Below are 27,285 nucleotides of genomic sequence, written 5' to 3' on the forward strand. Positions count from 1 at the left end.
CGGATTTTAGATGAGATAGCTGCAGGAGACTGGATGCATTGACTGAGGTTTCAAAACTTTCTAGATTCTGTGATAGAAACTTGCAATGTCATACTGCTTATTTAAGAAAGGCAAGAAAGATCTATTACCTTGACATAACTCGTCTTAACAGTGCACTTTTTGTTTTAAAATTCTCTCCTGGGGCGTGGCGTTGCTGGCTGGGCCAGTATTTATTGTTCATTCCTACCTCCCCTCAAGAAGGTGGTGGTGAGCCGACTTTTCAACTGCTAATGACCATGTTGTGTAGGTAGACAGTGATGTTTAGAAGGGAGTTCCAAGATTTTGATCCTGTGACAGTAAAGGAACAACGATATAGTTCCAAGTCTGGATGGTGTGCGGCTTGTAGGGGGCCTTGCAGATGTATTCCCATGCATCTGTTGCCCTTCTCCTTTAAGGTGGTAGAGGGCACAGGTTTGGAAGATGCTTTCAAATGAGTCTTGGGGAGTTGCTGTAGTGCATCTTGTGATGGTACACACTGTGGCCACTGTTCAACAATGGTGGAGGGATGCGAATATTAAAGTAGTGGATGGGGTGCTGATGAAGCAACTGTTATGTCCTGGTGGTGTTGAGCTTTTTGAGCATTGGTGGAGTTTCAGTCATCCAGGCAAGAGTACAGTCTTCCATAAAACTCCTTACTTGTGCCTTGTAGATGGTGGACACGCTTTGGGGGAGTCAAGAGTTACTTGCTGCAGAATTCCCAGCCTCAAATACACACTACTTATTTGGCTGGTTCAGATACTGGTCAATCATTATCTGCACGATATCGATAGTGGATGTTATATATGTGGGTTATAGTTATGTGTAATGTCTCTTTGAGAACCAAGAACTCATGTGACATTTACGTCACTAGCTTTAGTCCTCAAGTGTAGTACCAGCCTTTGTACAGTTAAGACCTATATAATAAACCTATGTTAAATGTTGTTTTCAACCCATGTTCATTTGGAATCTATTTCTGTTGCACCGTTAGTCTAAAGATACAACAGTGGGGTATTTAGTGATGGTGAAGGAGAGATGGTTGAATTCTCTCTTTGTTGGAGATGTTTGGTACCTGGCACTGTGTGTGGTATGAATGCAACTCATCAGTCCTAGCCTGAATGTTGTCTAGCCCTTTTTGCATATGGACAGACTGCTCCAGTACCTGAGTTATCGTAAATTATACTGAACATTATGCAATAATAGTGAACATCTCCACTTCTAACCTTATTTAGGGAAGGTAATTGACCAAGCTGCAAGACGGTTGGACAAAAAAACACTACCCTGAGAAACTCTTGCACTGATGCCCCAGGACTGATGATTGACCTCTCACAACCATAGCCCATGTTCCTTTGTGCTAGCTATGACCCCAATCAGTGGAGAGCTCTGCTCTGCACCCCTATCGATTTCAATTGACTTTGCTAACATTCCTTGATGCCTCATTCAGTCAAATGCCACCTTGATGTAAAGGCGGTTACTTTCACCTCGGCTTGAGTTCAGCTCTTTCGTCCATGTTTGGCCCAAGGCTGTAAATAAGGTCAGTAGCTGCAGGGCCCTGGTAGAACCTCAACCACCTTAAGTGAGCAGGTTATTGCTGAATAACTGCGGTTTGATTGTGCTGTCAACAACACCTTCCATCACTTTGCTGATGATCAAGGTAGACTAATGGAATGGTAATTGATCAGGTTTGATTTTTCCTGCATTTTGGAGGAGGACATACAGAGGCAATTGTCCACATGGTTCGGCAGATGCCTGTGTTGTAGCTGGACTGGACAGCTTGGCAAGGTGCAAAGATAGTTCTGGAGCACAGGTCTTCAGTGACATTTCTGGAATGGTGTCAAGGCTCATAGCCTTGCAGTATCCAGTGCCTTCAGGTGTTTAGTATACTACATGGAGTGAATCAAATTGGCTGAAGGCTGGCACCTGTGCTGCTGGGGATCTCAGGAGGAGGCTGCATTGGGTCAGCTACTCAGTGCTTCTCGCTGAAGATATTTGCAAATGCTTCAGTCTTGTCTTATGCACTTGCCTTATGTCTTTTGTTGGGTGTGGTAGTCACAACTGTTGTATTATATACTGCATATGAAGGTATTACGGTAAGGCCACTGTACTACAGGTACGGGGGTAGATCCCTGCCTGCTGGCTACGCCCAGTAGGCGGTGTATAAATGTGTGGGCTCACCGAGCTGCAGCCATTTTGGCAGCAGCTGCAGGAGGCTACACATCTCTGCGTTACAAAGCCTCAATTACTCTCCTACTCTAGTCTCGTCGTAATTGATAGTGCACCAATGGGCTCCCCATCATTGAGGATGAGGCTATTTGTGGAGCCTCCAACTGGATGTGGCAGGACTGCAGAGGTTGGGTTTGAATGGTTGGTTGTGGGATCACTTAGCTCGGTCTACTGCACATCTTTTAGCATGTAAGTAGTCACATCTTGTAGCTTCCCCAAATTGACACCTAATTTTTAGCTGTGCCTGGTGCTGTTTCTGGCATTGTCCTCCTGCATTTCTCATTGAACCAGGGTTGATCCCCCAGCTTGATGGTAATAGTAGAGTGGGGGATATTTTGGATAATAAGATTACAGATACAATTCTATTATTGCTGATGGCCCACAATGCCTCATGGATGCCCAGTTTTGAGTTGCTACAAACATACATATTAGGTGCAGGAGTAGGTCATTCAGCCCCTCAAACCACTACCTCGCCACCTTCCCTTGAAAATCATACTATGACCAAAGTCTAAGTGTTTACAGAAGGAAAATTATATTTTACAGATTTAGTTTTTTGAGAATGTAACTGGTAGGATCGATAAAGGGGAACTAGTAGTAGTATATTTGGGATTGCCAAAAAACTTTTGATAAAGTGCCACACAAAAGGCAAGATATGGGTTCTTGAAATTGGGGGCAAGGTTTTGACATGGATAGAAAAGGATAGTCATAAATGGGGCACTTTCATGTTGACAGGCTATGACTAGTGGAGTATCACAAGCATTGGTATTGCCTCAGCTATTTATAGTCTATGTTAATGAATTAGACAAAGAGGCAGAGGTTATTGTATCTAGGTTTGCTGACTATACAAAGCTAGATGGAAATGCAAGCACTGCACAGAGAGGTTAAAGATATGTAGATTGGTTAAGTGAGGGGGAAATAAGATGGTGGGTAGCGTATATGGGGTGGGAGGGGGTGGGGCGGGGAGAGTGAGTTTATTCACTTATCATAAGAATAGAAAAGTAGAATATTTGAAAGTGTGAAACCAGTTGATGTTCAGAAAACATTAGTATGTGCTCGTATATGGAACACAAAGTAAACATGCAGGTACAGCAAACAATTAAGAAAGCAAATGTCTTAATTGCTAGGGGATTGGAGTTCCGGAATAAAGAAACCTTGCTGCAATTGTATGAGGGTTTGATGAGATTACATTTACAATATAGTGCAGTTTTGGCCTCCAAGGTTCACTAGATTGGTCTCTGGGATGAGAGTGTTGTCCTATGTTAAGAGGCTAAATAAATGGGATTCATATTCACTGGAATTTAGAAAAACAAGAGGTGATCTCATTGCAACACACAAAGATTCCGAAGGAGCTTGACAGGGTAGACTCGGGTTGTTTCCACTGGCTGAGGTATCTAAATATGGGGCATAAAGGGGACAGTCATTTCATACTGCGGGGAGGAGAAACTTCTTCATTCAAAGGATTGTAAATCTTTGGAATTTTCCACTTTAGAGGGTTGTGGATTTGTAGTTGCACCATTGTTGACGATATTAGGGGCTGGTTTAGTACAATGGGCTAAACAGTTGGCTTGTAATGCAGAACAATGCCAGCAGCGCGGGTTCAATTCCCGTACCAGCCTCCCCGAACAGGCGCCGGAATGTGGCGACCAAGGGCTTTTCACAGTAACTTCATTGAAGCCTACTTGTGACAATAAGCTATTATTAAATTATTAAGCTTGCAATGAACAGATTTTTTGATCTCAGAAAATTAAGGGATTTGGGGAGCAGGTAGCCCAGCGAGTTTTAAGGCCATGATCATATTTCATGGCAGAGCAGGTTCAATGGGCTACCCCTCTCCTACCTTGTGTCTGTTCTCGTCACTTCAAAGGAATAAAACCAAGGATTGTTCTGGGGTTATGATGCACTATCACATCAACATGTGGAGCTATCCATTGAGCTATCCCGTACCAGCCTCCCCGAACAGGCACCTGAATGTGGCAATGAGGGGCTTTTCACAGTAACTTCATGGAAGCCTACTCGTGACAATAAGCGATTTTCATTTCATTTCATCATGGAAGCATGATAAATCCAAAGCATTCAAAGTTTATTTTTTTCAATAATCTCAGATTCAAACTTAAATGAAGAAGGACCAACATCGGTCCCGTAATTAGCTGCATACAGATGTTCAGACTCGTTCTTTCAGTTAACTTCTTTCAAGTCATGGTTTAATTCCAGCAAGAAAACAACTTGCATTTATGTAGCATCACGTAGTGAAAAATTCCCAAAGTTTAACACAGAGCCACAGAATGAGATATCAAGACAAGCAACTAAAACATTGGTCAGAGGAGTGGTGGTAGACACCAATGTTGTATTATATACTGCGTACGAGGGTATTACGGTAAGGCCCCTGTACTACAGGTACGGGGGTAAATCCCTGCCTGCTGGCTCCGCCCAGTAGGTGGAGTATAAATGTGTGGGCTCTCTGAGCTGCAGCCATTTCGGCAGCAGCTGCAGGAGGCTCCACATCTCTGCGTGATAAAGCCTCGATTACTCTCTACTCTCGTCATAATTGACAGTGCATCAATTTATTACGCAGAGATTTTAAAACAATGGATCTCCGCATCAAGCCTGATCGCCTGCAGCTGCACCCTCAAGCAGACAACGCCAAGTCAGCCTTCGCACATTGGCTAGCCTGCTTCGAGGCATACATAGGATCTGTGACTGAACCACCCTCAGAGGCACAGAAGCTCCAGATCCTTCTCAAGCACCTGAGCTAGGACATCTTCCCCCTGATTCGGGACGCGCCGACATACACTGAGGCCATGGCGCAACTGAAGGAGAACTACACGCAGCAGACCAACAAGATCTACGCCAGGCACCTCCTCGCCACGCGGCATCAACTTCCCAGTGAGTCTGCGGAGGATTTCTGGCGAGCCCTGCAACTCCTAGTGAGAGACTGCGATTGCCAGGCCGTCTCGGCCTCTACTTAGAGACGCGTTCGTTACAGGCATAGTGTCGGCCTACATCCGCCAGCGACTCTTAAAAAGGGCTACCCTCGACCTCGCGGCCATCAAGCGAATGCTCCTGGAATTAGAGAAGCACATATAGGTGGATTGGCCATGTTAAATTGCCCTTAGTGAGGGCTTAATGTGGGTCGGTGCAGACTCGATGGGCCAAATGGCCTCCTTCTGCACTGTATGTTCTATGTTCTATATCTCAGATGGTTACAGAACTGGAGAAGAGTGCAGAGATATGCAGGGGTGAGGCCATGGAGGTATTTAAAATTGAGCTGTTGCCTAACTGGGAGTCACCAAGTGCAGGGGTGATTTGTGAATAGGACTTGGCGCGACGTAACATGAGCAGAGTTTCAGCTGATCTCCAATTTACAGAATACGATGAGCCAGCCAGGAGTGAATTGGAATAGTTAAACCTCGGTAATAAAGGCATCAATGAAGATTTCAGCAAGAGATGAGCTGAGGCAAGGCACAGTCAGAAAAGGTTACAGATGTAGAAATACATGGATTGGTAATCGCACAGGTATGCAATTGGAAGCTCAGTTCAGAGTCAAAATGCTATCACGTTAATGGACATCTGACTTGGGCACACAGTTAACTGGAAAAAGGAATGAGTTAGTAGCTAGGCAATGGTTTTGGTCTTCCCAAAATGTAGTCAAATAAGATTTCTGTTCATCCAGCACCGGATATCAAACAAGCAGTTTGATAATTGAGCTGTTGTCGAGAAAGATGGTGTTGACCTAGAGCTGTGTGTCATCAGTGTACATAGGGTCAAGGATGTCTCGGAGCGGCTGGAGGGAGGGCATTCTGGGGGAGGGTGAACAGCCGGGTGTCGTGGTGCACGTAGGCACCAACGATATAGGTAAAAAATTAGATGAGGTCCTACAAGCTGAATTCAGGGAGTTCGTAATCTCAGGATTGCTACCAGTGCCAGGAGCTAGTCAGAGTAGGAATGTCAGGATACATAGGATGAATGTGTGGCTCGAGAGATGGTGCAAGACGGAGGTATTCAAATTCCTGGGGCATTGGAACCGGTTCTGGGGGAGGTGGGACCAGTACAAATCGGACGGTCTACACCTCGGCAGGACTGGAACTGATGTCCGGGGGGTGGTGTTTGCTGGAGCTGTTGGAGAAGGTTTAAACTAATGTGGCAGGGGGATGGGAACTGATGCAGGAAGTCGGAAGGTAGTAAAATAGGGACTGAAACAAAAGGCAGTAAAGGGGAAATTGTAAGGCAGAGAAGCTACAGTCAAAAATCAAAAAGGGCGACACTACAAGGTACAGTGACTGAGGGGAGCTCAGTGAATAGGCCCAGTAATACTAAAAGGAATAAAACGGGATGTAAAAACATAAATGGTAAGCGATGCAGCAGGTTGTTACATGAAGATATGGGTTCAACGACAAGGAAAATTAGGAGAAAAGTTAAGAGGAAATATAACTTGGGAGAGGTTACTGATCGAGATATTAAGATTCAAAACAGAGGTATAAAAGCCAACATAAGTGTAATTTACCTAAATGCTCGTGGTATTCGGAATAAGGTAAATGAGTTGATGGCGAAAATCATCGTGAATGACTATGATTTAGTGGCCATTACTGAAACATGGTTAAAGGATGGTCACGACTGGGAGATAAATATCCGAGGGTATCAAACTATTCGGGAGGACAGAGTGGATGGTAAGGGAGGTGGTGTTGCTCTGTTATTTAAGGATGAAATCCGGGCAATAGTAAGGGATGACATCGATGCTATGGAGGATAAGGTGGAATCCATTTGGGTGGAAATCAGGAATAGTAAGGTGAAAAAGTCACTGATAGGAGTAGTCTATAGGCCACCAAATAGTAACATTATGGTGGGGCAGGCAATAAAAAAAGAAATAACTGACGCATGTAGAAATGGTACAGCAGTTATCATGGGGGATTTTAATTTACATGTCGATTGGTTTAATCAGGTCAAGGAAGCCTTGAGGAGGAGTTTATAGAATGTATCCACAATAGTTTCCTAGAACAGTATGTAATGGAACCTACGAGGGAACAAGCGGTCCTAGATCTGGTCCTGTGTAATGAGACAGGATTGATTAATGATCTCATAGTTAGGGATCCTCTCGGAAGGAGCAATCACAATATGGTGGAATTTAACATATGGATGGAGGGTGAGAAGGTAAAATCAAACACTAGGGTTTTGTGCTTAAACAAAGGAGATTACAATGGGATGAGAGAAGAACTAGCTAAGGTAAACTGGGAGCAAAGACTTTATGGTGAAACAGTTGAGGAACAGTGGAGAACCTTCCAAGCGATTTTTCACTGTGCTCAGCAAAGGTTTATACCAACAAAAAGGAAGGACGGTAGAAAGAGGGAAAATCGACTGTGGATATCTGAGGAAATAAGGGAGAGTATCAAACTGAAGGAAAAAGCATACAAAGTGACAAAGATTAGTGGGAGACTAGAGGACTGGGAAATCTTTCAGGGGCAACAGAAAGCTACTAAAAAAGCTATAAAGAAGAGTAAGATAGATTATGAGAGTAAACTTGCTCAGAATATAAAAACAGATGGTAAAAGTTTCTACAAATATATAAAACAAAGAAGAGTGGCTACGGTAAATATTAGTCCTTTAGAGGATGAGAAGGGAGATTTAATAATGGGAGATGAGGAAATGGCGGAGGAACTGAACAGGTTTTTTGGGTCGGTCTTCACAGTGGAAGACATAAATAACATGCCAGTGACTGAGAGAAATGAAACTATGACAGGTGAGGACCTTGAGATGATTGTTATCACTAAGGAAGTAGTGATGGGCAAGCTAATGGACAAGTCTCCTGGCCCTGATGGAATGCACCCCAGAGTGCTAAAAAAGATGGCTAGGGAAATTGCAAATGCACTAGTGATAATTTTCCAAAATTCACGAGACTCTGGGGTGGTCCCGGCGGATTGGAAATTAGCAAACGTGACACCACTGTTTAAAAAAGGAGGTAGGCCGAAAGTGGGTAATTATAGTCTCGTGAGCTTAACTTCGGTAGTAGGGAAGATGCTGGAATCTATCATCAAGGAAGAAATAGCAAGGCATTTAGATGGAAATTGTCCCATTGAGCAGACGCAGCATGTGTTCATAAAGGTCGTGCCTAACTAATTTAGTGGAATTTTTTGAGGATATTACTAGTGCGGTAGATAACGGGGAGCCAATGGATGTGGTATATCTGGATTTCCAGAAAGCCTTTGACAAGGTGCCACACAAAACGTTGCTGCATAAGATAAAGATGCATGGCATTAAGGGTAAAGTAGTAGCATGGATAGAGGATTGGTTAATTACTACAAAAGAAAAGAGTGGGGATTAATGGGTGTTTCTCTGGTTGGCAATCAGTAGCTAGTGGTGTCCCTCAGGGATCAGTGTTGGGCCCACAATTGTTCACAATTTACATAGATGATTTGGAGTTGGGGACCAAGGGCAATGTGTCCAAGTTTGCAGATGACACTAAGATGAGTGGCAAAGCAAAAAGTGTAGAGGATACTGGAAGTCTGCAGAGGGATTTGGATAGGTTAAGTGAATGGGCTAGGGTCTGGCAGATGTAATACAATGTTAATGTGAGGTGATCCATTTTGGTAGGAATAACAGCAAAAAGGGATTATTATTTAAATGATAAAATATTAAAACATGCTGTTGTGCAGAGACCTGGGTGTGCTAGTGCAGGAGTCGCAAAAAGTTGGTTTACAGATACAACAGGTGATTAAGAAGGCAAATGGAATTTTGTCCTTCATTGCCAGAGGGATGGAGATTAGACGAGGGAGGTTATGCTGCAATTGTATAAGGTGTTAGTGAGGCCACACCTGGAGTATTGTGTTCAGTTTTGGTCTCCTTACCTGAGAAAGGATGTACTGGCGCTGGAGGGTGTGCAGAGGAGATTCACTAGGTTAATCCCAGAGCTGAAGGGGTTGGATTACGAGAAGAGGTTGAGTAGACTGGGACTGTACTCATTGGAATTTAGAAGGACGAGGGGGGATCTTAGAGAAACATATAAAATTATGAAGGGAATAGATAAGATAGATGCGGGAAGGTTGTTTCCACCGGCGGGTGAAAGCAGAACTAGGGGGCATAGCCTCAAAATAAGGGCAAGTAGATTTAGGACTGAGCTTAGGAAGAACTTCTTCACCCAAAGGGTTGTGAATCTATGGAATTCCTTGCCAGTGAAGCAGTTGAGGCTCTTTCATTAAATGTTTTTAAGATAAAGATAGATAGTTTTTTGAATAATAAAGGGATTAAGGGTTATGGTGTTTGGGCCGGAAAGTGGAGCCGAGTCCACAAAAGATCAGCCATGATCTCATTGAATGGCGGAGCAGGCTTGAGGGGCCAGATCACCTACTCCTGCTCCTAATTCTTATGTTCTTACATGAAAACATATCTTGTATTTGCGACGAAGGAAGTAGATGACAAATAAGTGACCGTGTGGTGATGGATGTTATTTTGGAAATATGGTGGTATTCTGTAAACAGGGGCGGTATTCTCCCCTACCCGGCGGGGCGAGGGGTCCCGGCGTAACGGAGTGGTGCCAACCACTCCGGCGTCGGGCCTCCCCAAAGGTGCGGAATTCTCCGCACCTTTAGGGGCTAGTCCCACGCCGGAGGGGTTGGCGTCCCGCCGACCGGCGCAAGTGGCCTATGACTCCCCGCCGGCCGCTGCGAACGACCTTTCCGGCCCGCCAGCCGGCGCGAACGGCTGGCCAAAAGGCCTTCGCTGGATGGTGAGAGGCCGCGCATGCGGCGGAGCGTCAGCGGCCGCTGACGTCATCCCGGCGCATGCGCGGTGGGGTCTCTTCCACCTCCGCCATGGTGGAGGCGGCGGAAGAAAAAGGGTGCCCCCACGGCACTGGCCCGCCTGCCGATCGGTGGGCCCTGATCACGGGCCAGGCCACCGTGGGGGCACCCCCCGAGGTCCGATCACCCCGTGCCCCCCCCCCCCAGGACCCCGGGGCCCGCTCGCGCCGCCTGCCCCCGCCGGCGCCAGCAGTGCACCAATTCCCGCCGTCGGGAGAGGCCTGTCAGCGGCGGGACTTCGGCCCATCGCGGGAATAGGTTTGAAATAAAATATGCATTATGATATAAGGAGGGACTTGACTTTTCAGCTGTTCAAATGCCTGGAAGTGACAAGGATCTTTCACAACGAAGGGTTTTAGAAGTAAACAGGTAAGGTATATTGACCCAAAAGTGGAGGCAATAGAAAACATGAGAAATTCTTACATTTGGAAAAGTTGAGTTCAAAGAAGTGCTTGAGGACAATGGATTCGGAGATGAAAGGGGTAAAGAACATTTAAGGTAAGCAGAGTTAAGGTGGCTGCGGGGGGAAATGTCCTGAGACTAGATTTCTGCTGAGAGAAGGTGTTACGAATTTGAAGCAGGCACTCAGTTTTCAGACCAGACCAGAAAAATTTCGCTGGGATTTTCTTCTCCCGTCCGCATCATGTGGGTTCGGTGACTGGAGCGGAAAATATCGCAAGACGTGCAAAGTTGCATTTTATGTTGGTGTAAAATCATGACATGATTGTGCCCCTCCCCCTCAGTGATTGTGTGCATTTTCCATGTTGAACTTTAAGAACCCAATTTGAATACATTAACATGTAATTATCAGGCCGCTACACCGAGATCATCTCCTCCTCCATCCCCTCCCACCACCCATCAAAAAATCCATCCCTGGCAGCGTAAAAGCAGAACAGCGTGAAGCCGAACTGGCCTCGGAAGGAATGCACCGGAGCAGATCTCCCAAGGAGCTCAGATGAATGCAGCACTCATTAGGGGAAAGATGGTCATCCCTGGCACTTTTCAGTCATTGCCTCTGCTAGGGATTGTTCCAGGGTTAACTGTTTTGGTCACTGTGTGCTGGGACGGCCTTTAAAAATTGAATCAGAAGCCACCCAGAAGCAATAAATCACGGGACCCGCCCCTTGAAGTTTTTTTTCGAACTCCCAGAATACAAGACAAAGAACGCTGCTACTTCCATCAATGGCTTTAACGCAGCTTTTCCTGCCCAACATCAGCCTTTTCCGACAGTCAGGAAGATTACTTTAAAGCAGTTCATTTCTGAACCTTTCTTTTGGATTTCCACATGAGCGTGCAAGTGTTTGAGGTGCAGCATACCTTTATTAAAGTGAGATCAGTTCTTTGCTTTGGGTAATATTACTTGATTTCAAGAAGATGTTTACTTGCGTGTTATGAGTGGTTGTCATTGAAGATTGGTTTTAATGGTGTAACTTTAATCTTATGTGCTTAAGATTTTTATTCCGTTTTTAAATCTTCTAATTTTTTTTTAAATCCTAAAGGTGTTACTGGAGTTCAATGTTTCTGTGGTCAGTCGTTTTACCTCTTCATTTTCAAAACACAAAAAAGGTTTGCGATTAGTAAGCTAGGTTTCCAACTGGGATCTGGCTCACTCGCAAATCATATCTGGTATGGTGTAACACCACAGAGGTAATCTAGGTGTGGGAAGATGAAACAATGCAGGAGATTTTCTATTTACAGTTGGACAATACCACCCCTGGATGATGGTAGAGAGGCTTTGGCAGAGTATGGTGTCATCGACTGTATTAAAGGCTGCAGACAGATTGAGAACGATGCAAAGTAATAGGTTACCCATGTCAAAGTCACACAGGATGATATTTGTGAGATGGATAAGAACCATTTTAGTAATCTGACAGTGGCGGAAATCTGATTGGAAGTATTCAAACATGGAATTTGAGAAAAATGAACACAATTTTGGAGGCAAATAACATATTCAAGGACTTAAGAAAGAGAATAGAGATTGGGGATACAGTGTGCAATGACCGAGGGATCAAGTATATTTTTTGACAGGTGATGACGACAGAGAGTGCATCCATCCTTCTGATAGGGATTTTCTAACAGATTCCTAACCATTTCTATTTGTGCATCAATCCTGATACAAAATCTCTGTACATTCAGCTGAAGAGCTTTTAATTTTTTTAATCATTCTTCCCTACCCTGATCCTTTTTTCAAAGTGCAATGGACATGCCACTATACACATTGAAGACTCAACGATGCTATGCAGACAGCATCCTAAAGAAGGACTCTGTCATGGAACATGATCAATAGTTAGAAAGCAGTTTCTTCGATGATAGATGCTGAAATAACAGACCGATTTCCAAAGTGAGTAGTTTTGATTCTGCTGAAGCCTCTGGTGAAATAATAACCAGAAATACTGTACTAAAAAATACTGTTGTAATAAAGATGCTAATATTTTTGCAGGTACCAACATGTGCAGTGTATATGCTATTATACCAACGTTTAATATGCTAGTAAAAAGTAAAGTCGCCAGAGTCCCAGATGACTACAGGCTGTTTTCTCCTTTGAAAGGGAGAGCTGACTGGTGTGATTTAACCCGAGGATCACCACACCTCAGACAGGGAGCAAGGTTGAGAAGGCGGAATTGAACCCACGCTGTTGGCCTCGCTCGGCATCACAACCAGCTGCCAAGCCAACTGAGCTAAATCGGTTAAAATGCTAGTATATTAGATATGACTGATACGCAAGTTAAATAACTTTACATGTTATTTTGCACTCGAGAGCCAGGATGCTGCTGATTCATTTTCAACCGCTGATCTGCATAAGACTTTACAGGGCCAGCAGCTAAAAGGAATGAGTGCTTCCTATTTGTTCTAGGTATTATTTAATGCGTACCCAGATATAACAGATACTCTCAAAAGTGTGGAAGTCTGGAGCCTTACAAGTATAATTCAAGATACAGAATCAAAATAATCAAGTAAGAAGATTTAAAACTCAAATTAAGTATTCGCAGGTCACTGCATTGACTAATGAATTTAGTACAAAAGTCTTGGCTTAACTATGCTGAACAATTTGCTAATTGTAGAAACAAAGTCAGAACGGTGGATTTGTTTGATGCATGTCACTCGTTGCAAATGGCATTAGCTGCAGGGTTCCAACACATTAATTACATTTTCGACTGGACACCCAAACAGAAGGGCTCATCTGGCATTGTGGTATGTGCTGCTTATGTACCCCAAGTATTTGAAAGTGCTAGTGGAGACCAAATAATTGGTTGTAACCTTTGATTCACTTGGAGAGATTCAGAGGAAGGATACAAGCTATCTTTGATAAATAGGCATAGCACACAGGACATCTTAGGTCATTTACCTATAGGTGCATTTTCAACTGTTGACCAAGGTTGCGCACGTTCACAGTGCCAAACTTTAGATGGTCGGCAACAGACAGGAGCAAGGATAATACTACAAATTGGGACTTCATTTTGTGGCTTCAGTCTCTAGCAAGAATAAAAGACAAGAATACAAGTTATTTTTCAAGTCAGCTTTTTAAAAAAACAAAATTTAGAGTACCATTCTTTTTTCAATTAAGGGGCAATTTAGTGGCCAATCCACCTAGCCTGTACATCTTTAGGTTGTGGGGGTGAGACCCACACAGACACAGGGAAAATGGACTGTGACCCAGGGCTGGGATCGAACCTGGGTCCTCAACACTGAGGCAGCAGTTCTAGTCAGCTTCAATGCCCAAAGGTACTTTGCTGAAGTGGTTGTGCTCATAATCAGAGCCTGATCATTTGTTACCCGTACTTGTTAATAGTTTTGCATGAATTGTGAAACCATACATTATGCAATAAGCTGCACCAGTTAAAACTTCCTGCCTTGGTTGAAATCAAAAAATTATTGTATTTTTTTACATCAGTCGACTTATAACTTTGATAATGCATAACATTTTGAACAAACACAAATTATGTATTGAAAGATTGGAAACGTCTTTCAAACCAAGTTGCTCCTTAAATTCAATCAAAACAAAGTGGCAGCATGGTAGCATTGTGGATAGCACAAATGCTTCACAGCTCCAGGGTCCCAGGTTCGAATCCCGGCTTGGGTCACTGTCTGTGTGGAGTCTGCACGTTCTCCCAGTGTGTGCGTGGGTTTCCTCCGGGTGCTCCGGTTTCCTCCCACAGTCCAAAGGTGCGGAGATTAGGTGGATTGGCCATGATAAATTGCCCTTAGGGTCCAAATTGCCCTTAGTGTTAGGTGGGGTTACTGGGTTATGGGGATAGGGTGGAGCTATGGGCTTGGGTAGGGTGCTCTTTCCAAGAGCCGGTGCAGACCCGATGGGCCGAATGGCCTCCTTCTGCACTGTAAATTCTATGAAAAGGCTTAAAATATTTCCTTTCCATGCAATCATACAAACTGATTGGAGATATAACAGAGGATGCTGGAAACACCTTTTCCAGCATCCTCTGTTCTTGTTTCAGATTCCAGCTTCTGTAGTATTTTGCTTATTGATAGTAAATATAGATGGTTCATAGAAAACCTTGTTGATTCCTTTAACCATTTGAGATGTGCACATACTTTTTCTAAATGCAGATTTGTTAGGCATATAATGTTAATTGCAAGTCAAGATTCATATTTTTAAAACAGTAAGAACACTGCCAATGTTGGAAGTAGAGGCCAGTGAGCATCAAAATAAAAGGTCAACATTCCAGTGTTATACTATGCAGCAGGACCAACACCCAAAACGTTCTTCTGTATTTTCACTTTTCAGTTACTGACATACTGGAATTCCCCCAGGTGGAGGAAACAAAGAGGCAGGTGTTGGAGGAGCCCCTGGGTTGATGCTGGATAGTATCGGGTATGAAGTTGGGGAAGGCCCCTGGCCGGATGGGCATCCGGTAGAATTTTATAAGGAATTTGCGACGGACCTGGCACCACATCTGTTGGGGATGTTTAATGAAGCACCGGAGAAGGGGGAGTTGCCGGAGACGATGACGCAGGCAGTAATCACACTAATCCCGAAAAAGGGAAAGGATCGGTGGAACGTGAGTCGCATAGGCCAATATAACTATTGAACACTATGTGAAAGTATTGGCGAAATTGTTGGCGGAGAGGATGGAGGAGTGTGTCCCGGGGTTGGTTGCAGAAGATCAAACAGGCTTCGTGAAGGGCAGGCAGCTCGCGAGTAATGTAAGATGGCTGTTGAATGTGGTGACGAATTCGGTGGCAGAGGTGGTGGTGTCCATGGATACGGAGAAGGCATTTGATTGGGTGGAGTGGCTATACTTGTTCAAGGTCTTGGGAAGGTTTGGGTTTGGGCCAAGATTTGTGGCATTGGTGCGGTTGCTGTATGTGGCGCTAAGAACGAGGGTGAGGACGAATGATATGAGCTCATGTAGCTTTGATTTACACAGGGGTACGAGGCAGGGGTGCCCACTGTCGACGCTGCTGGTTGCGCTGGCCATAGAGCCGTTGGCGAAGGCTCTCAGGGGGTCTGCAGAGTGGCGGGGGATTATGAGGGGACAGAGGGAGCATTGCTTGTCGCTCTCTGCCGATTACCTCTTGCTGTATGTTTTGGATCCATTGGAGAGTATGGGAAGGATTATGGGCCTACTGAGGAGGTTTGGAGGGTTCTTGGGATACAAGTTGAATGCAGGGAAAAGCACGGTATTCCATGAAATGAAAAATGAAATGAAATGAAATTTGCTTATTGTCACAAGTAGGCTTCAAATGAAGTTACTGTGAAAAGCCCCTAGTCGCCACATTCCGGCACCTATTCGGGGAGGCTGGTGCAGGAATTGAACTGTGCTGCTGGCCTGTCTTGGTCTGCTTTCAAAGCCAACGATTTAGCCCTGTGCTAAACCAGCCCCTCGGTATTCCATGTGAATGAGCTGGCATAGCGGGCTAATTTAGGGGGGATGCCATTTACGGTAGCGAGGGATAGGTTTAGGTATTTGGGGATTCAGTTGTGGGGGAATGGACAGGGTTCATGAGTGGAACTTAACGAAGCTGGTGGAGGAGGCTAGGGAGGACCTTAAGAGGTGGGATACACTGCACTTACCTTTGGCAGGGAGCGACCAAGTGGTGAAAATGAATATTCTGCCGCGGTTCTTGTTTATCTTTCAAGCTCTCCCAATCTTTATACCAAAGGCTTTTTTTCGGAATGTGGACATGATCATTTCTGACTTTGCATGGGCGCGGAAGGTGCCAAGGGTAGGGAGGGCCCTGCTACAGAGGCAGCAGGTGGGGTTGGCATTGCCAAACATTATTATTGGGCGGCAAATGTGGACAAGCTGCGGTGGTGGGAAGGAGAAGGGGTAGAGTGGGTTTGGATGGAGGAGGAATCTTGTAAAGGGTCTAATTTGAGGGCTATGGTGATGGCAGCGTTGCCAATGGCTCAGAGTAGGTATTCAGGGAGCCCGTTGGTGCAGTCCATGGTAAAGATTTGGAATCACTGCCTGTGCGGAGTCTGCACATTCTCCCCGTGCCTGTGTGGGTTTCCTCCGTGTGCTCTGGTTGCCTCCCACAGTCCAAAGATGTGCAGGTTAGGTGGATTGGCCATGTTAAATTGCCCTTAGTGTCCAAAAAAGTTGTGTGGGGTTAGTGGGTTGGGGTGGAGGTGTGAGCTTGGGGAGGTGCTCTTTCCAAGGGCTGGTGCAGACTTGATGGGCCGAATGGCCTCCTTCTGCACTGTAAATTCTATGATCAGTTGAGGAGGCATTTTAGGATGGAAGGGATGTTGGTGCTAATGCCGCTAATGTCGGTGCGAGAATCATGGGTTTGAGCTGGGGGGGTTGGATAGTGTATATAGGAGGTGGGGGGGGGGAAAAGTGGGGCTGGTCAAGTTGAAGGATCTGTATTTAGAGCTAAGGGAGAGGGTAGAGCTGCTGAGGGGCAGTGATTTGAGGTATCTGCAAGTTAGGGACTTCGCGCAAAAGGTCTGGAGGGGGTTTCCTAGGTTGCTGGGATACACCCTGTTGGAGTGACTGCTGCTTCCAGATGTGGAAGGGGAAGGAAGAATTGGGGATATATACAAGTGGCTGGAAGAGCAGCGAAGCAAGCGGGTGGTGAAGATCAAGGACAAATGGGAAGAAGAGTTGGGAGGGGAGATCAATTGGGGAGTATGGATTGAGGCACTGCCTTGGGTAAATGGGACCTCCTCTTGTGCAAGGGTAAGCCTGATACAGTTTCAGGTGGTGCACAGGGTGCATATGACTAGGGCGAGAATGAGTGGGTTCTTTCAGGGGGTAGCAGAGGAGTGAGAGAGGTGTGGGCGGGGGCCAGCGAATCACACGCACATGTTTTGGGGTTGCGAAAAATTGGTAAGATTCTGGGCAGGGTCTTCGCGGTCTTAGCCAGGATAATGGAGAAGGAGGTGGACCAAGACCGTTGGTGGCAATATTTGGGGTCTCAGAGAAACCGAAGCTCATGGAGAGGAAGAAGGGCTATGTCATGGCCTTCGTCCCTCTGACTGCACGGTGGCGAATTTGGTGGAGTGGCAGTCGGCATCGCCACCGGGGTTAGAGGCTTGATTAGGTGACCTGTACCACTTCCTGCGATTAGAGAAGATAAAGTCCGAGTTAAAGGGCTCTTCAGGTGGGGTTAAAAAAGGGGAAAATCTGTACAGACTGTATAGTTAATTGTTGGGAAGTATGTTTCCCGGGGCATTTGTTCACTGTAATCCGTTTTGATACATGCTTGTAATAAAATAATTTTTTTTTTTTAAAAAGGAGTTTAACTTCTCGTTGCAATTTCTTAATTACCCAGAAAGGCACCAGAGTTGTATGATTTAATCAGGCAAAGAGAAAACAATTCTTGGAAATCACCATCCTCCTCCTAATGTATCTCCTCAATTTTCCAGCTGTGTGGGACTGCCCTCACCTGCTTCTATTCCTGCCCAACCAGTCGTAGCAAAAGAATGATTTGCAATGGTATATCTTCCCACTTGCACCATGTTACCTCTGGAGCCATCCATGATTCTACATTCTTAGTCCCCTCTTCTTTCTCATCTACATACTATCGCTTGGCCACATCATCTGAAAACATGTCAGAATTTACTTTACACTTGACAACACTCAGTTAATCTCACCACCACCTCCCTTTCATCACCTCATATTTGTCACTTGTGGTTGTCTGGTCTCCAATTTGGATGAGAGTTTTCCTGCAACTAAATCTTGGGAAGACTGAGACCACTGTCTTCAAGTTCCCACCACAAACTCTGGCCACCATCACCTAGTACCCTTCCATGGCCATGGTCTCAGGATGGATCAGGCTTTTTGCAATGTTATCACTCTGACCTCAAGCGGAGCTGCTCGTCTTATGTTTTCTCCAGCACTTAGATCACCTACTTTCACCTCTAAAATAATCTATCCCCATTCCCACTTTTACTGCTGAAATGATCATCCTTTCCTTTGTTACCTTCAGATTTAACTACTCCATTGTTCTCCTTTGTAAATTGGAGGTCATGCTAACAAGAATAAAGACCTGCTCACACATCACACCAGTGTTCGCTGACCTATAATCGCTATTAGACTGGTAACACTTCAATATTAAAATTCTCTCTATGGCTTCAGCATGGATTTCTCCACACTGTCGCACCCGTTGCCGACCCTGTTGCACAAGGATAAGCAGTGAGAGAAACCAAAATAGAGATTTGCGCAAGGCACCCGGCCCTCTCCGGATGCAGAGATCCGTTCCCGATGGAGCGATCCTGATCTAGCCCAAAAATGGTGAGGAGCTCATTAAGCCTAATTTGCATTTAGTTCAATCTCATTATCGAGATTGAAGTCAAATGCAGCGGCCTCCCAAGAGTCAACCAACTCCCCACCAAGAAGTCGCATGAGACATCTCTACAAACAAAAATGGGGATCTGGCGAAATGGCTACAGGAGGGGAGGTGAGGAGAGTAGCCCTCTCTCCATTTACTGGCAGGCAGCTCAAGGACACCGGAGTTGCTGCCCCAATGCTCTGGGTGGGTGGGGTTACAATGGGGGCTGGAGTGGTGGCTTTGCAATTATGAGACCTTCAAGCCATCTTTAAATATTGTAGAAACCAATAACAGGAGCAACCACAGCTGCAGCCTGTCTGTCTTACCAAGCTTGAAGGCTATCTTAAAGTAGGGATTAGCCTGATTAGTTGTGAGAGCACTTCATGCTCCTGAACTTTCAGGTGCCACCTCAAAGGAATGGGTGCCCTTTCCAAGGGGATAATTAGTGGCCTGATGTCCTTCAACCATTGATGACCTAACAACATGCCTGTACTCTAGGAGCATTAGCACCAGAGGCAGCTGCCAGGAGCAGGGCTTCACCACTGAAGACATTCTTGCAGTCAAAGTTCGGGTGTTTGGATGAGGGGGACAGCGCAGCGCGGGGTTCCTGATCTGGCCAGGAATGAGTGTGCTGAGCAAAGTTTTCCAGTACAACTTGCTCGCTAGATGGTATTCTGAGAAGGGGGAGGCAGTTATGGTAAGGGTGGGGAGGCTGCGGAGATAGATGTGTCCCGGGGATGGAAGACCTAACTGATTTTCAGTCTCTCGCCTCCTTAAATTTCTTCCAGGTCCAATTACTGGTGCTGAAGAAGACACCAATACCAACGCAAGGGGAAGCAGCACCATATGAGCAGGGGAGACACCGTACACCCTCAAGACATGGTTGCCTATCAGGCTGATGAGGAGGCCAGAAATGCAGCCCAGTGACATGCCAAGGTGTGCAGGAGTCATTGGTCTTTCAATGAGCTGTTGGACAGCATATACCATAGAAGACTGCATCACATCATAGAAACAGTGTGCAGCTGTCCATGTCATGGCACCCCATGGAGGAGGAGCACCGTCTCCCAGTTGCCTTACAGGTCACTAGTGCCCGAAAATGTGTATGCCACTGGGTCATTCCAGGGCTTGAGCGGGGATCTGTTTGGCATTTCACAGTCATCAACCCACAGGTGCATCCAGGAGATGACGGATGCTCTGTATGCCCAGACATCTGACTGTATTACCTTTGACCTGGGCCAGGTCCACTCAAGATACCCTGGCTGCTGGATTTGGCACTACCGCCGGGATGCTCTCGGTCCAGGGGACCATAGCTGCAATGCCTCCGGTTCAGGAGATGATCGATGGCAAGCATGTCGCCCTGTGAGCATCGGGGCATCTCCGAATGTTCAGATCATGTATGACCACCCCCTCAGAATCATTCATATTTCCTGGGAGCTTCCATGACATTACATCCTGGGCACTCTGAGATCTCCAGCGTCTTCAAGGACCACACCAGGATGACGGGCTGGCTTGGAGGACAAAAGATACCTGCTAAGGTCATGGCTGATGACACCAACGCGCAAGACCAAGGCAGAGGCCTACGAGGCCCATGCTGTGACCTGAGCTGCCATTAAGTGATGCATCAGGCTGCTCAAAATACGCTTCTGCTGCTTGGACCGCCCTGGTGGTGCTCTTCAGTCCTCCGCTCAGAGGGTCTCCTGCTCTGTGGTTATCTGCTTTGCCCACCACAATCTGGCACAGCAGCGGGGCAAAATGCAGGACGAGGAGGAGGAACATGCGGCCTCGTCTGAAGAGGAGGACCAGGAGGAGCTGGAGTCCAAGAAGGAGCCGGAGGATGGAGGATAAGATGGTGGCAAGGGTCTGATATGCAAGGAGGAGCAGAGAAGCCCTCATCGTCTTGAGATTCCCGTGAGGCGAGGCAGTATACGCCACCTCAACACCACCCACGCTGACATCACACAGTCTCTTTACTGACCACCCTGTTCCCCCCTCCAAGGGTAACATCACGCCAGGGTGATGGGCCTGTGTTGCTCCATCAGCGGGTCCTTATACAAGGCAGAAGAGTGATGACCACTTGCTGAGAGTAAAGCTCTGGTGCTCCCCAGGGCCTGATTAAGTTTGACAGTGCACTCATCCACTCTGCTGGGGTAGGGCCGGCAAGGGTTGGGGAGATCAAAGTATCAGAGGCTCACATATATTAGGTCGGAGATGTTTCAATGGTGAACATTTAAATGTGACAGATTTCCATTCCCCGAGCTATGGATAGTGACCTCACCAGTGCCAACCGAGTACTCCTCACTCTTCTTGATCCTCCATGGTTTATTGACATTGAGGTGTTCCCCCACTTTGCAGGATGCACAGAGGTGGAGGCAGCCTGCTGCCTTCCACGCCCTGTGGTCTTTGATGTTCTTGGCAGTCATCCAATGAAGGGCCTGGTGCCTGAGTGCCCCAGCTGACTTACCGATGCCACAGGTGTCACTGTGCCACCCTGTTATGCCCACTGCCCTTGAGATCACTGGTGTTGAGGTGAGGTCCTGGGATGCCCAGCAGATTGTGCCCCCGAAGCCAGTCTACTAATGTTGCCCACCAAGATCTGTGTCTCTGTGCTTGTGGAAGGGGCGGGTGATAGCCGTGATGCATTTCCAGTGTTCTACTAGGTGCTCTCTTGGGTTCAGTGACTCAGAGTGGCCTGTCCTCATCAGACGGTGATCCTGCAAGACAATGGGGCATGTGGTCAGTGAAAGGAGGACATCAACAACATGACACAGGTCACCTGGATAAAAAGGCAGTGGATCCTCACTGCTCTGGCACAGGCCAACCTCGTGGTAGGTCACTGCTCTCTCTTTGGGCATGCCGCCATCTCCAGGGCCTGCTCCTCAAAGGAAGTGAGGACTCGGATCTCTGGGATTCCGCCGACGTCTTTGTCCTTTTCCTCTTGCTCTGGGCTATCTTGTCCTGTGGAGAAAAATAGAGGGCATTGAGAGCCGTACACATGATGGGTCAGGGGGGGTCTATAGCAGGTGGCATGTTTGGGCAACCGCAACATGAAGGGATTGTGATCATGAGTGCCGGAGGTTCTGAGAAACAAACTTGGTGATCGCATGTTGGGAGGATGAGAGGTGCCAGCCAGTGGATTGAGCAGGAGGCTGGGGGAAGTGTTGGGGAATTGAAGGGTGGCAGGCAAGACTGATACCAGGACGAGAGAGATGGTAACTTACCCATTAGCTCGTAGCAGGTCATTCTTCTTCTCCATACATTGGACGGCAGTCCTCCTGGTCACTCACTGCAGCTGCCACTGCCTCCCAGGCGGCATTGCTCGTCGTGCTGCTGGTTCTCTGTCCCCCTCGGGGGGGACAGGGTGCCCATCTCTCATTCACAGCGTTAAGAAGCCTGGCCAGGACGGCATCCCCAAAGTGAGGAGCAGGTCACCGTGATGCCATCCTCATGTCTTGATTGGGAGTGAATTCTGAGGGTATGTTTAAAAAGTAGCTCCCCCTTATTAGCGGCGAACAGTGGAGGCGTGGGTCGGGTGAAACAGATGGTGAGGGAGTCGAGCATGGCGAGATTCACGTGGGGGCTCATTTTTTCACTAAGTGTGGTTGAATACAGATCGTGATCTCGCCATTACAGCCAGCATGAAACAGCCGCCAAATCACCCAAAATGACACGTAGCCATTTCCAGGTGAATCGCAAGGGCTGGATTCTCCGCTGTTGTGATTCTCCGTTTTGCCGGCAGCCCAAGGATTTACTGACGGCGTGCGGTTGCCCACAAAGAGAAACCCCATTGGCCGGCTGTCGAGACGGAGAATCCCGGGGGCCTGCCACACCAGAAATATGGTGTGGCAGGATGGAGAATCCCGCCCTATATCTTTGTAGCTCACTCAGGCTTCTTAGGCAGCATATTCCAAATCCATGACGACTAACATCTAGAAGAACAAGGGCAGCACACATATGGGAACAACACCAATTCCCTCCAAGGCACTCAACATCCTTACTTGGAAATATATCGCCGTTCCTTCACTGTTGCTAGGTCAAAATCCTTGAACCCCTCCCTAATAGCACAGTTAGTGTACCACATGGACAGCAGTGTTTCAAGAAAAAAGTCCACCACCACCTTCTCAAGGCCAATTAGGGATGAGAAACAAATGTTGGCATAGCCAGTATAGCCCACGTCCCATCAAAAATGAATAGAAGAATAAGCTCCCTCCAGTCCTTCAAACCCAAAATATTTTTGTACTCCTCCAATTCTGCCATTTGTACATCCCTAATTTTTGTCACTCCACTTTCAGACATGCCTTTAGGTGCAGAGCCCTAATAGAAATTGGCTTTCTAGTTAGCTATAGATGATATAGATAAAAGGTTTAATTAAGAACTCATTAAGAGTAATTAGCTAAATCATATTAACCATGAGAGTGAGGAAGGCCGAATAGCTGGGAACATTTTGCAAATTGCTTGAGAATTACTAGGGACTGAAGGAACAGTGACGTCAGCTGGCTGAAAGGCCCCATTGTGAGAAAGAACGGGCAGTTCCATTTCTATGGAAACAGCCCGTCTAGAGAAATTCTTTCTTAGCAAAAAATGTGTTTCTCTAATAATGCCTGGATGCATTTGTGGATAAGTTGGAAAATTGGCAGGCGATGGAATGGAAAATTCACACCAACTGATTTAAATACATATCTCTCTGAAAATTGAGAGACAGACACTTTGGTCGAATTGAGTGAATTATAAATTAGGTAAAACCAATCAGAGATGAAAAGGGGAGACTTTAAGATAATAATCTCCTTAAAAATCACTTGTCGGGATGGAAAAATCCATTCTGGAATCAATCTATCACTTTCTGAAACCTATTTCTTTGCTGCTTGCTTTTGCTAAATCACCATTTTTCTATTGTTTAAATCAACCGTAATTTTGTACTGTGTATCATGATTTGAAGAATCATCACAATTTGTATTTTAAACTCAACCACTGTATTCACTAAAGACCACCAACCTGATCTGGGGCTGGTTGAGCACACAGGACTAAATAGCTGGCTTTTAAAGCAGGCCAAGGCAGGCCAGCAGCACGGTTCAATTCCCCTACTTGAACAGGTGCCGGAATGTGGCGACTCGGGGCTTTTCACAGTAACTTTATTTGAAGCCTACTTGTGACAATAAGGGATTTTCATTTCATCTCATCTAAGTTTGTATTATAACCAACGTTTACCAGTGGACACTAAAGCTGACAATAAAGTTCAACGAAACTTTGCCAAAAAGCACAGCCTGAATCTCTGTTATTTGGGAACTAAGAAGGGATAACACATATCCAGGGTTCCGAATAGAAACAGAGATCCATCAAGCCCTAAAGCACTGAAATCCCTCCCTAAAGTTGCTTTTTAAAATTCAGCTCTTCAACCAAGCTTTTGGTCACCCATTCGGTTATCTCTATGCGTGCCATATTTTGTGAAGCTTTACAATACAATTATACTTGTGATTGTGTGTTATAAATACAATTCATAAAGGTTAAACAAAGATATTTATAGAGTTGTGATAATTCAGTTGACCAATCTGGCGATATTGGCAGATGTGGGAATAGATCCCCTTTTCTTGCTGGATAATTTCACAAAGCATTTAAGAGTCAACCAACCAAGAGTCACATCTGGGCCAGACCACCTCAAGAACATTAGTGAAATAGATAGTGAAACAATAGTTTTCTGGTCATAGTTAGACTTTTAATTCAAGATTTTTTATTGCATTCATATTTCACCACTTTCCATGGTGGGATTCAAACCCAGGTCACCAGATCTTAGTCCCGAGTCTCTAATTGCTAGTGCAGTGACAATACCATAACCATCTTCCTGTTTTAGGAAACTATAGAATGATAGGTCCATACAATAACCCAAGATGGGCTGAATGGCCTTGACCATCTGGATCGATTTTGTGTTTTACTTGTAAATTAAAATGATTTCCTGAAGAAATCAATTGTGATCATTACCATGGTGCCGGATGCTATTGCACAACGGAGGAAATATTTGGCTTATGTTTTAATTTTTTGTGCCAATCACTGTGTGGAACTGTAAATACTGGTAGAGCTATAAACTTACTGTTGACTGTTTAAAAGTCTCGACTGGTGTGCTTGTCTGTATAGGTCCATTAATTTCACTGGTTTCTACAATCTGCTGCTGTGGAGAAAAAACAACGGCTGTTGCAAAGGTTTTTGCCCACATGCTTATAAATAGATTAGTCATAAAAAGAAATGATCTTTTCATGTCTCTTTACATAATTATGAAAGGAATCTTAAAAATCAACACAATTCTTTTAAAACCCAGACACGGCCAAAACAGTGGGTGGAATTCTCCCATAGTCCTGCTGGTGGGTTTAATAACGGGCTTGTGGACGGAGGGAATTTGGCAGCAGTCCAAAAGTCATATTTTCACTGGCATGAATTTCCCCAGAGGATCTTCTACTGGTATCCACCATGGTAGATCAGGAAACCTGCTGGAGACCGGTGTGAAATTGATTTGCATTCTCCAAATCTGCCTGGCCAAGTGATTTAACTGATAATTTTAATAAAAATTTCTGACATCTTTGGCCTTTGTCTGCCCAATAATTAGAGTAACCATGTTTCCCTCCATGCCAATTCTTCACAAAGACAATGGGAAATTACGCTGGTCAAGAACACCTCTGGAACAATGAAGTGCATAAGTTGGGATTCCCTGAACAATGTCTGGTGCTGCCAATGGAATTCAGGATGGAGGTGGCAACAACCCTGGATCCCAGGACACTGCAACAGAGGGGAGGAGAGAGGAGGAGGGAGGAAGCATCTACAGGTGATCTTTCAGATTCTGTGTCATCGAGGAGGTCCATTTTCACGCCTCAAGTGTTCCTGGCGGTCCATCTTTTCTTCAACATGGTTAGTGATGTTGGCTGCCTTTTCAATATGGCACCCAGATACGATAGTGGGACTCACGCCATCATGTCTACCCTTGCACAGAATTCAGCGTTAAACCCCCAGGTGCATAATTAATTAGGCCGATGACCTCCGCAGCAGGAAACACTTCCCGTTCCAAACTCAGAATGTAGTTCCAGCTGGGAGATTCTGCCCTATATTTCAACTGGGGAAGCGGCAGTCATTTAAGCTAGCTCATAATCACTCAAAAAAAAAGAAATATGGCTGCTTCCATAATAATAACAATACAGACTATTGCAATTTAAAGATAAATTAAGCAATTCTTCAGAGTTATTATGCAGTTTAAGGTAGAAAAATTATTGGAAGGAAAAAAAAATCAGAAAATACTTTTTCAATATTCAGGTCAAAGGGATAAATACATTTTTTTTTAGAACCACATATACTGCACCCAATTTAATACAAGCCCCTCAGTTTCAACTTGGCTGTCTGACTGTTAGCATCAACAGCTGCATGAAGATGTTCCAGTAATTGTAAGTGAAATGGTCCTTAATTTGTTTACTGGGACTTTGCCTTCAAATAAATGGCAGTGAATGATGTAATCTATGCATCAATGTGTCATTCCTAAAAGCCATAATTTGTTTAATAGAAGTACTTTCACATCCTACATTTTAGTATAAAATTTCAACAGGGATGAAAGAACTGAATTGCTCATCGAACTAAATTTCGGCTGCCATTTCTAATTTTGTGGATCAGTTCAGTAAATGTACTGCCTAGCTTTAGAGAATACTTTCACACTTGAAGCAAAGATTCACATTAATTTATCAAAATCAGGTCCAAGTTGCAGACTAGAAATTTGAGGGGGCTTGGTGGGATTCACCAAAACATTATTCCCTTATGTGCTTTCTACTTTTTTAAGCATTTAATAATCAAAACAATGCCAGCGAAATGTGAAAATTTGAGGTGTTTAAAAGCTATGAGGTGCCAGTACCCAAGAGTTCCCTCACCTGATTGCAGTAATAAGAACGCCATATGCACATTCAGATCATAATTTAATTAAGATAATCATTGCCACATGTTACCCTGGGTAGGTGTGCAGGCACTTCCAGCCCCATGTGTCCTGGAGACACAATACAAGTGATTTAACTGATAATGTTAATAAAAATTTCCGTAATCTTTGGCCCTTGTCTGCCCAATAATTACAGTCACCATGTTTGTAAATTGAAACACAATTACCGAAACATGCAGTAAATGCAACTGAATAACAAGCCCCCTTTAACTGTCCCACCCTCTACCCACACACACAAGGCAGACAAATAAAAAAGGGGGGGGGGGGGAAGGAATGAAAATAATTAGGTAAAGTTCAAAAGCTAAGTTTTTGCTTCAAAGGGTGGTTTGCAGCATGCTTTCTTCACAGTATACTTGTGCATTTAAGCCTCTGGTTTACAGCCTGCAATGATTTTCCTTGCAGTTTAACAATATTACTCACAGCTTCTCATTGAAAAGCCTCTTGCTTCCCATCAAGCTAAGCTTCCAGGCCTCTGTCTCTTCTGGAGAAAGAATTGGTTGGTTCACACCAGCCTTTTCTGCAGAGAGCTGTTCATACACTGGCTTGTTGGTGAGAATTAGCTGCATATTT

The 27,285-nt window shown here is 45.3% G+C and overlaps 1 protein-coding gene across 1 annotated transcript in view; it reads right to left on the minus strand.

The window, feature by feature from the left end:
* Positions 1–252: 252 nt before the first annotated feature.
* The window catches only part of LOC119964272, a 167,170-nt gene continuing 140,137 nt past the window's right edge, over positions 253–27,285 (minus strand). Inside the window, exons 11-13 of the mRNA XM_038793547.1 lie at positions 24,844–24,921; positions 13,372–13,498; positions 253–327 (exon numbers count right to left, since the gene is read on the minus strand). Of these exons, the coding sequence (XP_038649475.1) occupies positions 260–327; positions 13,372–13,498; positions 24,844–24,921 (273 nt within the window). The 3' untranslated portion in view covers positions 253–259. The remainder of the gene's footprint in view (positions 328–13,371; positions 13,499–24,843; positions 24,922–27,285) is intronic.

Source organism: Scyliorhinus canicula, chromosome 4 (assembly GCF_902713615.1).
Source record: "Scyliorhinus canicula chromosome 4, sScyCan1.1, whole genome shotgun sequence".
Classification (NCBI taxonomy): Eukaryota; Metazoa; Chordata; class Chondrichthyes; order Carcharhiniformes; family Scyliorhinidae; genus Scyliorhinus; species Scyliorhinus canicula.